The 11,290-nt window shown below is 47.3% G+C and overlaps 1 protein-coding gene across 1 annotated transcript; it reads left to right on the forward strand.

Annotated features, from left to right (window-relative positions):
* Positions 1-2,794: 2,794 nt before the first annotated feature.
* Positions 2,795-11,264, forward strand: PRKRIP1 (PRKR interacting protein 1). Its single transcript, XM_066563506.1, has 6 exons — positions 2,795-2,930; positions 4,123-4,201; positions 5,599-5,699; positions 6,443-6,528; positions 8,192-8,259; positions 10,526-11,264. The coding sequence occupies exons 1-6, from the start codon at positions 2,811-2,813 to the stop codon at positions 10,639-10,641; spliced, it is 570 nt and encodes a 189-aa protein (XP_066419603.1). The 5' UTR covers positions 2,795-2,810; the 3' UTR covers positions 10,642-11,264.
* The last annotated feature ends 26 nt before the right edge of the window (positions 11,265-11,290 follow it).

Below are 11,290 nucleotides of genomic sequence, written 5' to 3' on the forward strand. Positions count from 1 at the left end.
CACGAGACACAAACTAGTGTGATTTCCATAGCAACCTCAGCGGAGGTTGAAAAGTCTTTTGTAAACATAGGGCTGAACCTGAGGATCAGCTCCGATTTTCTCCACAGAAAGGGGAAGAGAATGGAGGCTTAATAAATTCAGGCCATACAAATGCACTATAAATCTCAGAAGGAGCCATTCCCAACCTCTCTGTTCCCCTTTCTGTCACCTTCTCCACATGCACAGCACGAAGCTGTCTGAAACCCAGAGCCCAACTTCCCGGCTCTGGCTTATCTCCATAAACTGCACAAAGGCTTATGCCCCTCTTCCATTGCAGCTGACCTTTACTGGCTAATTCTGTGACGCACACACAGCCCCAGCACATGCCATGCCATTTCTGTAGGGCCACAGCGACTTGAAATGAAATTTGGCTTGCAGTGGAGGCCTGTACTGCAGCCAGCTCTGGCTCCTCTTCCCCACCATGGCTTCCTCCAGCTCCGTCAGGCAAGCCTGGATTTGGGTGTAGCAGCCCTCAGCTCATCCAAGCGCTGTTCCTGCAAACCCCAGGTGTGAATATGGATGCAAATGTTAGGAAAATTAATCGACAAACACCAGAGGTTTATGTCCAAAAAGGAGACAGAGGAGTCCTTTTACTTTATTCCAATAAAGGGAGAGGCCATGGGGCATTCCTCTGGGATCTCTCCAATTTTTGGAGGAGGCAGCCTCCTTTTTATCCTCATTTCCCAGCCACATTTCCCTTCTTTCTTTCCCCATTGGCTCAGGTACTTGAGAGGTACAGACTTTCCAATACGCCTGATACCAAAGATTTCCCTCTAATGCATAACCCTCCCTTTTAATTTTTAATTCTTATGGAATTTAGGGCTTTTTCTTCCCCATTGTTTCTTTCATCTCTCAATGTCTAATTTCGTTTATCAGCAAACCTAAAGTTTATTTGTAAAAGCAAATATCTTTTTGGAATGGAATCCTTCCCATTGTTTCTTTTATCTCCCAGAGCTAGTTTTATCTACCAGCAGACCCACAGCTTGTTTGCAAAGACAAATCCTCTATTCCTCTCACAAACAGCACAGCATCTCCCCCCCTGCTACCTGCCCACACGGTGCTGTGGGGAGCGCTGCTGCCGTTCATCACTGTCAGCAGACAAAGACCACGGGCCACGCTGGTTAATGACCAAAGTGACACGAACAGATGGCACAGGCAGCCTGCCACGGGGGCACCAGGAAGTGCTGTATCGCTTACACCCTCACGGGGAAGGGATTTGGCAGGGCTGAGGGCACCAGTGAAAAACACACTGAATTTTCACCCTGCTCAGGCTCTGCTGGACAGAGCGCGGCAGATGCCGGAGCTGCCTCGCTAATGCGGCCTGCTGGGGACAGCCTGCAGCCCTGAGAAGCTGTGTGAGGGGACAGGGGACATCAGAGCTCAGCAAATGCAGCTTGGGCAGGAGCAGATGCACGGCCACAGCTGGGACATGGGAGCAGTGACGCAGGGAACAAGCTGTATCTGAGTTTTTGAGTGTCTGAGGGAGGCTGGAGCCAGGCCCTCCTCAGTGGTGCTGAGCCATGGCATGAGAGGCTGGAGCACAGGCAGTTCCACCCAAAAATGAGACAGGGGCCTGATGGAGTGAGCCCAGAGAAGACCAGAGGATTGGCAGGGTGGAGCACCTCTCCTACAAGGGAAGGCTGAGAGAACTGGGATTGTTCAGCCTGGAAAAGAGAAGGCTTCAGGGTGATCTAATTGTGGCCTTTTAGTACCCAAATGGACAGAAAGATGCAGAAGGACTTTGAACACAAATTTGTACTGACAAATGGGGGAACTGCTTCACACGGAAAGGGTGGGTTTAGATGAGGTACCAGGATTAAATTCTTTGCTGTGAAGGTGGTGCAGCTCCAGCACGGATAGCCCAGAAACTCTTTGACTGCTGCATCCCTGCAAATGCCCAAGGCCAGGTAGAAGAGAATTCTGAGCAGCCTGGTCTAGTGGGTGCCATCCCTGCCCACATCAGGGGGTTGGAATAGGAAGATCTTTAAGGTCCCTTTCAACACAAACCATCCTGTGATTCTATGAGGAAGAACTTCTTCACTGTGTGGGTGATCAAGCACTGGCACAGGCTGCACAGACAGGGTGTGGGGTGTCCCCAAAAGCCCCCGAGTGCCACGCTCAGGGGATTGTGCTGGATTAGGGGGGGGCGGACTGGGTGACCCCAATGGTCCTTGCCAACCTGAACCATTGTTCTGTGGCTCTGTGCCTTCAAAGAGTCCCACTGAGGGTGGCAGAGCGCTGGGACAAGCTGCCCAGGAAGGCAGTGGAGTGTCCCTGTCTGGAGATATTCCAAACCCACCTGGACACATTCCTGTGTCACCTGCCTTGCCAGGAGGTTTGGATTGGCTGATCTACAGAGGGCCCTTCCAACTACACAGTTTGGTGACTCTGCCTTCAGCCTCCGTCCAGGCTGCAGGGTACGGACATTAGGAGGGGGAATTTCTTCACAGAAAGGGTGATTAGATATTGACATAGGCTGCCCAGTGAGGTAGTGGAGTCATTGTCCGTGGAGATGTTCAAGAAACGACTTGTAGCACTCAGTGCTCTGGATGACAGGGTGGTGACAGGGCAGAAGTTGGGTTCGATGACCCCAGAGGTGTTTCCTCGGTGTCCCTGTCCCCTCACGGACTCAATTCCGTGGCTCCCTCACACGGGAGTCCCTCACACACCTCCCACCTCTGCCCGGCCCTCACCGCACCCGCCATGACGGGGCCGCCCGCGTCGCGCGCCGTGACGTCACGGGAGGGGCGGGGCGCGGCCAGGGCCGGAACATGGCGGCGCCCTCGGCCCCGCGGCCGCCCCGGCCCCGCAAGGAGCCGCAGCCGCTCGTCATCCCCAGGAGCGCGGCCGAGGAGCAGCGCCTCCGCCTCGAGCGCCTCATGAGGAACCCGGTGAGGGCACCCTCCGGGGCACGGCCCGGGGCGGCGGGAGAGGAGAGGGACGCTGAGATCCCCGCGGGATCCGTGAGGGGTAGAGGGAAGCCGAGACCCCCCACCCCAACCACCCCCTGGGTCTGTGAGGGCAGAGGGACACCGAGCCCCCCACCCTCGGTGTTTATGAGGTGAGAGGGACACTGGGACCCTCTCGATGTCTGTGAGGGGGAGAAGGACGCCGGGACACCCCACCTCTGGCTCTGTGAGAGAAGAGGGACTAACACCCCCTTTCCCTTCCTCCGGGGTCCGTAAGGGGAGAGGGAACAACCTCCCCTCTCTCCTCTCCGTGTCCGTGAGGGAAGAGGAACCGACACCCCCTCCCGGGGGTCTGTGAGGAGAGAGGGACCAGCCAATCCCCCCTTTTCCCTCCCGATTCCATGATGGGATCGACACACGCCCCCCTCCTCCTTGCCGGGTCCCCAAGGGGAGCGGGACCGACCCCCCCACACACTGTATTGCTGTGAGGGGAGAAGGACCCGTCTTTTCTGGGATGCTGTGAGGGGAAACACGCTTCTCTGGGAACCCAGGGGCCCCTCAGTGTTCTACCCACTGCTCTTTCCTCTGTCCACCGCTTTTAACGTGCAGGAGCATGACCCTGGTCCTCTAACTGGGTGTTCTGTTCCTTTCCTGAGGAGCTTTTTGCCAGGAGGAGACTCTCAGCCCCCGCTCTGTGTGTGCTGGAGCAGGCTGAGACTCCCTGCAGCACGCTTTTCCTCTGACCTTGCACCATGTGTTCTCCCTCCCCTGCTCTTCCCTGTCCTCTAGCTCTGGCATGGGAGGTGCTCAAACACCTTTCATCATTTCCCAGACCTGGTAGTGGAATTATACCAGTTCCTGCGAGTGCTTGGAGGTGCTGACATGCTTCCTTCTAGCTCCTATGCTGAAAAGAGGCACAGACACTCCTAATCCTCCTGGGGTTTGTTGACCTGCAGGCCTGAATGTGAGGGACAGAGAGGATCCCTTCTGATTCTCCTCTTCTGCCTGCTCCTGATCCCTGTGCATGAAGAAATTGCTGCAGCTGTGCTCCTTCTGAGATCTGTCAGTTGGTGGAAGAGGCTGTTGTCAGACGTATCCCGCCTTTCAACAAAGTGTTAAAATTGCAGACTTTGCTCCTGGAAGATACTGATGGCTGCTTGGTTTGTTCTTGCAGGAAAAGACTGTACCAATTCCTGAAAAACTGAATGAATGGGCACCTCGACCTCCCCCGGAGTTCGTTAGAGATGTCATGGGTAAAGATTCTGTTCTTCAGATAACTCTGGTATCAGTCACAATTAACTTTAAAAAACCTTTAGCAGGGAAGGACAGAGGTGGTTTTCTGCTGCTCATTTTGCTGGAGAAAAGAGGTGTGAAATGTGCTTTGAGAGTTGATTTTTCAAGTTTTATTTGGTTCTCTGATTCCACTTTTTTGCTGGCTGTCAGAATGCAGAGAGAACAAAGCCTGTGGCACTGCAGCACGTGGGCTGCCTGCAGTGCAATAAGCTGCTGCTCTGGTGATGACAAGTAAATGATGATGAGTAAATCTGTCCTCTCCATGGATCTGAGAGTGCTCTGGAAGATTGGCAGTGTGAAGTCCTTCTTTTGACTGCTTTGAGTCTGCACCTCAGGCTGTGAGAAGCAGGCACATGCAGCAGGTGTGAATGTGTGTGCTCAGGTAGGGAGCTGGCAGCTGTGCCAGGACCCTGACCCAAGTACTCTGTGTACACTTTACTTCTACCTGCAGGGATTGAATGGAGCTGCTCTGGTATAAACTGCATGTAGAAGTTCTGTCTTTCTTTGAGACCTCCATCCTTTCTAGAGGTTGACCTGTTCTTATTTCAGAATAATTGATCTTGGACTCAAGTTTTTATATGCTTCTGAATAAAATCTGCTTATAGTAATTCTCCCATGGCTTTTTCAAATAGCTCTGCTATGTGCTTGAGTGAATGGTCTTATTTTTCTGGGGGTACCTGGCATGCTAGGACTCTGTTGGTATCAAGAGCACTCCTGTTGCAGTCCCAGCTGCTGGGTTTTAATTAGGTGTTTTCTTTGAGGTTTGTATTCCTGTGCTTTCCCTTGAGAAAGGGCTTGGGAGGCAGGGGAAGAGAGTGGAGCACGATGCCTAAAGCTCCTGCAAGGCTTCAGCATGCAGGCTGATGCCAGGAAGAGAGAGCTGTAGGAGTTTAATTTATGAAGAAACAGTTGAAAACTGTCAGAGGATCTGTTTTGCATGGGAAAGTACAAGATCACCTTTTACCACCTTCCCGTTGACCTTTATTTTATGTTTGAGAAATGCTGAAAATTAGTTGGAAGCAACATCAGCAGGGTATTGTAGCTCACCTCTGCATGTAAGAAATTGTGGAGTGCATTTCATCTCCAGTTCTTTGCCTGCCTTGTTGTGCAGCTAAGGGTGGGCTCTGCAGGGGCGTAATTGTAGGACCTGCAGTGACCAAAAAATGTGTGGGTTTGCAGCTCACTCTGCTTTTGCTTGTGAGCTGAGTTTAAAATGGTGACACACTCTGTGTGCTGTTGGTAGATTTTCATCTGACAGTGCCCTTTCCTGTGTCCCATCCCTCAGTGTCCAGCTGCAGTGATTTGTGAACATCTATTTCCCTCCTTTCCTAGCAGACTGAGCTCTCCCTTGTTGCAGGTTCCAGTGCTGGGGCTGGGAGCGGGGAGTTCCACGTGTACCGGCACCTCCGTCGGCGAGAGTACCAGAGGCAAGATTTCATGGATGCCATGGCTGAGAAGGTCAGCACAGCCCTTTATAACTCCCCCCTACCCCAGCTGTTTGTTGCTCTTTGCAAATCTGTGTTTTCTTTGAAAGTCATGTACAAATAATTCCCTTGTCAGAGGAGTCTGTAGGAGTGTGTGATCCGTGGTGTCTGTGTCAGTACTGAAACATTTGGTGCTTTGTGTCAGACGTGCTCCATCTCCTGTGTTCCCTGGGGTCCTAGCACGCTGTAAGGCCTCATGGGAATGTGTGTGTTCTCAGGCTGACTTGAAAATGCTTTAAAAGCTAGAAATCCTTGATAACACTGCCTTGCACAAACAGAAACAAAGTGAGTGCCTGTGCACAGAGTTCAGATGTTTCTTTTAAGTCCTGATTGAGTAGAATGCCCCCTCTTATAGAAAACACTATTGATATACTCTCTCTTGGCCGAGATGAGCCCGTATGTTAATGTTTGTGTCTCCAGTTATTCATTTGTTTTTACTGAAACGTTAATTAGGGCAGAAGCCCAGCCTCCCTCATCTGCTCTGGTGAGGATTCCTCCCTCAGAAGGTTCCAATGTTTGGCTCAGGTTGCAGGTTAAAAATGCTGTCTGTACAGGAGCCATCCCTAGGAACGTCGCTTTGTATAAAGAAGCCAGGCAAAATCTGGCAGAGCTCCCTTCTGTATTTTGCTAAAAGACTTCTCCCTAAAAGGACATGACTTTTAAAATAAGTATTTTAATTTAGATTGTGACCAAAGTATGACATGTGATCAATTACAGCAAAGACTAGATGAGGAATTCCAGAAGAAACTGGAGAGGAATAAGATGATTGCAGAAGAGCAAACAGCAAAACGCAGAAGGAAGCGGTAAGGGCAGATTTTTCCCAGGAGGCTTGACATGGAAACCCTCACTCCCTGTGCCTCATCTGTAGCTGCATGCTCTGGATAAACACTGTCATTCTGTGTCTGCATCTATCAGCTGGGAAGTCTGGCTGTGGAAATTAAATTTGTCAGTGTCAATGTTTGGTTTCCAAAGGTAGCTGTAGGCCTGACAGGCTTTGCTGGGGTGGTTTCTTTTCCGTGCCATTGCTTGCAGGATAACTTTGGACCGGTTGAGCTGCTTTTGCTGACACTGTGGTCTTGACTGCAACATGCCTTGCTGCATATTTGTTTTAACAGTGTCAGGAAAGGTTTGTGTCTATATCTGGCTTGAGTTTATGTCTGAATCATTTGGTACCAAGCAGTTTCAGTGCAAAACTGGGTGCTGCTTCATGGGTAGGCTGCTTCTGCCTACCCCATTGAAATGTCTGGCAGGTGAAATCTAATAAGTTACGTGGAAACACTAAAAAAATATTAAATCCATATTCCCCCTAAATTTTAGACAAAATTAAACACAAGATTGATGCTCCCAAGAAATAGACTGGCCATTTTAGTGCAGTGACACAAGAATTGAAATCCCACTCCCTGTGTCCAGGATAGGTTTCAGAAAAAGCAGAGAATCGTGCCTCTGCTCTTTCCCAGGGTCTGACTCTGAGCAGCCTCTCCCTTGCTGTTTTGCATGCTGTGGCTGAGAGTTGCTGTGGAAAGGCCTGTGCAAAGTGGCTCACTGCTATGTTAACACTAAAGTGCACAACACAAACACTGTTGCCATCTTAGTTTAATTTAATGTGGTCCAACAGATGGCCAGCAAGTCAGATCTGGCCTGCTGCCTCTTCCCTGGCTGAGATGGAAAACAACTGTTCCAACAGCAGATGCTGCCTAAACACCAACACTTCCATGTCCCCCTGCTATGCTCTAATGGTGTGACTTTGCCCTGCAGGAGCCCCTCTAATTTCCCTCACCACCCTTCTCTGTCCTGACCCAACAGGTTCAGTTCCTGGCTCTCTGTTTCAAGAGAATTCACTTATGCTGTTGAGAGAGGAGCATGTGAATGCCAGGCTACTCTACCTGTATCTGCCATTAACTTACCTGGTTGCCTTTGCTGGGCAAAGAGAGCTGGATTGTATGAATTGAGATTCCCTCTTACCCCCAGTGCTACTCCTAGGGCCTGACATCCTGAGAAAGTACAGCCAAAGAGGAAGGTCAGAGCATACTGCACTATTTTGATTTTCTTCAATTGTAGGATATATTACTGGTGTTTTTTCCCCCAGTGTTCAGTTTCTGCAGTCTGGGTTTTAACACCATTTTCTTTCTGTGTTTATTAGCCTAGGTAGATAAAATGCGAGGGCAGTTTCATTCTTGTTCCATCTGTGTTCTTGGAGATTCTTGTGTATGATAGTTCTGGTTGCAGTGGAGTCATGAAAGACTTTTTAAAAATTCATTAATCTGAAAACAACATAGAAAAGTTTCTCCTGATCACATGCTAAGTTTGGTCTTGCTGAATTTTCAGTTGAGGCCAAATTTAAATTGAACTTCTCTTCTGAAATCAGCTTTTCCAAGATGTCTGTAATATGTCCTTTATCAGTGCATGAATGTGCAGAAGCTTTACAACACTGGATTTGCCAGAGATTCTTTTTTCTTTGCTTTATAGCCAGAAGTTAAAAGAGAAGAAACTGCAAGCTAAGAAAAATAAACTTGAACAAAAGAAGCAGGAAAAAGGTCAGTGAAATTTAGTGTACTTTTCTCAGGACTTGGTTCTGTTCCCTCATTGAAGCTTAGAAGGTTTTGTCCCACCCCCCATCCCAAGCATTCTCAATACATGGATTAAAGCCTGAGCCTTAAGCTTGTTATTTTAGCTGATGTTTCAAAATCCTCTTTGAAAGCCATCTATGTTGAGATTTAATCTTACAAATAACTTGGCTGTTTGTGAATTTTTTCCATTTATTAGGGGGAATTTTGGACAGCAAACTCTGGAATCTGAGTTTGGGGATATTTTGTCCCAACTATTCTGATGAACTGCAGATTCAGAGCCTCACCTAAGGTTTAGAAAGGCAGGATTGTTCAAGGCTGTGCTTTTTTAAAGTGTATTTTGAATGTGTATGGGAAAACAGGTGGAAAAAAAATGCACAGCTTGGGCAGCAAGAAACAGAGTTACAATTTTGTGTGTAAGAAATTGAGCCACCTTGCTACCATCTATTCCACAGGACTATTTTATTTCATAGAAATAAAGGTGAAAACCCTGACTGCCTCTGTTCTCCTGCAACATTAATTTCTCTCTTGAAATTTAATGTTCAGCAATGTCAGTGTAACTGTTTGCTCAAACTTTTGCATACTTGTTGCTTCTTTTCAGTGAGTATATTTTGGCTTCCTCTTTCAATGTGAATTAGCACACAAATGGTTAATCTTAAAGTTACAGCAGTTTCTGGTAATTCTGCTGGAACAGTGGCTTGTCTGACAGTTCTACCTTATTTGTGCTTTGCTTTTCAGAATTGGATCTGTTTCAGCTGAACCACTGCCAGCCTCCCATGTAAACATGGGAGGACAAATTGTTGGGTTAATTTTACTTGTGACAGCAAGTGAATGTAGCAGAGTGAATTTTTTGGGTGTTTTGTTTTGGTCTTGTTATTTTATTTTATTTTTTAAGCTACTCATTATGAATTGTAACTGGGAGGAGAATTTAAGCATGAGTCAACATTTGTTCATTTTGAGTGAACAAACAGAATACCCGTCCCTTAGGGAGTGGCTGGGAGAGAGGAGAGCTGGATCAGGGACTGGCACTGAGGTATGGGATTGCCCTGTACCCATTCTGGGGCAGGAGTGGTTTTGTTTGGCACAAGTTCCTGAAAGACAGAATCCAAACTCCTGGTCTTTGTAACAGTTCTTAACTCTTTGCAGTCTGTGTAAAAGAGTTCTCTATGTAAAATAATAATATCAAGGGGGAGTGAAGTCCCTCTTTAGCCATTTTTAGTCAACTGGGAACAGCTTTTTTTTTAGTTTTGTGTGCCCTGGGTTGTGATCTGAGAGTTTTTTCAAATTGATTAAAGTGTGTCTGTTGGATACAGCAGGCAAACATTTGTCTTCCTTTTTGAATGAATAAATTAAACCTCTGAATTGCCATGTTTCATCTTTGTTACAGTAAAAACATAAAGAATAAGGGTTGTCACTGAATGAGGTCAGCTGTTGATGAGCAAACTCCCAGTAAACGCTCAAAGTTCAGCACTTCACCACGCGGTGGCATCAGACCACTGATCCTAAATCCTGCATGAACTGGTCAGGACACACAGTGTGACTGGGCCTGAGGAACAGGAGAGAGCAGAAAAATGGCCTTTTGTGCCATACCTCATTTTTGTTATCGGTTATTTAATTTCTAGTAGATGTGTCCTGGTTTTTTAGCAGATTTCACAAGATTTCTGTGACCCTTGTTAACCTTAGGCATATCTTCATGAGTTCTTGTACTGACAGTATAGCAAACAGTCTGTAAAAGTTTATGGCACCTCGTGGACTTTCTGTGAACTTGGATAGGTTGTAGGAATACACTGAGTTTTGCCTGTGCCTTCCCAGTGCTGTGTGTGATCCTTCAAAGTTCATCCCAACCTGCAGAGGTGAGATTGGGAATGACATAATCTGTCACCTCAGTGTTTGACTGTCTCTGTTAGAAAGAAATAATGTTCCAGAGGAGGTGGAGCTGTTTAATGATGGACTTGGTATTGGAGATAAGGGAATTCCCTGAGGGAGAATTTGATATTCTGAGCTCCTCATCACCTGGTAGAATTAATAGAACCTGATTGCTGTTCCCTGAGTATCTGGGACTGCTTAGTTGTGAGATGCTTAACAAGGAAGACACAGGGGAATATGTTACCCTCTGTGCTAATTAGCCTGACCTAATCAACATTTGCTGAGCACCTTGAGAGTGTTTTGCTGTGAAATGCTTGACAAGGAAGCCAGGTGGGAACACCTCATCCATTCATCCTGTTTGTGTTTGTAGAACCCGGGCAATCCCAAGAGCAAGGCAGCAGCGAGGATGACGAAGAGGATAGCAAGGAGGAGGAAGAGAAGGAAGATGATGCTGAAGAGCCAAGTTTTGTGATGGGAAGAGGATGAGGCCTTCCAGGGACAGCTGGAAACACTGTTCATTGCTTTATATTCAGGAGCATGAAAGTCTTTCATCTCAGCCAAGCAGAACCCATTGGCGTACGTTACATCTGCTTAACGGGGCATGGCCTTCACGTCACAGGCCTGAGAGAAAATGATAGAGAAATGCCAAATAAGAGATTTTTTCTTAATTGCTTGTATAACTGCTGTGCAGTCTGCTCTAAGTTTGCTCTAAAGAGTCAGCCATAAGTCTCTATGACCCTAGAGTTCTTTCTAAAATGGCCCAGAGTGTTTTTCTGTCTGAAAGCTAAAACATAACTATTACCATTTAAGGGAAATATTACTGTGAAGGCTACGTATTCTACTTATCTTGAAGCTGGTAGCAGTGGGATACATGAATCTAGGGGAAGAGTTTAACCTGAAGTAGAAAAGTGGTCTGTAGCCAGACTCTCCTGCACTGTGAGTGTTCTGCATTTGGGGTTTTGTATGGGGTCATCTCTAACCCAAAGAAATCAGTTTATGTTGCTAGACAAGTTCTATAGATTTTTAATCTGGATCCCTTTTTTAATGCTAAAACTTTCCCTATTGCTTTTCTTCCATGTTTTCTAAATTAATAAAAGGGATGTGTTGGATTGTTCTGTCTTCTATTTTTCTTTTT

This window comes from Molothrus aeneus, chromosome 20 (genome assembly GCF_037042795.1).
Source record: "Molothrus aeneus isolate 106 chromosome 20, BPBGC_Maene_1.0, whole genome shotgun sequence".
Lineage (NCBI taxonomy): Eukaryota > Metazoa > Chordata > Aves > Passeriformes > Icteridae > Molothrus > Molothrus aeneus.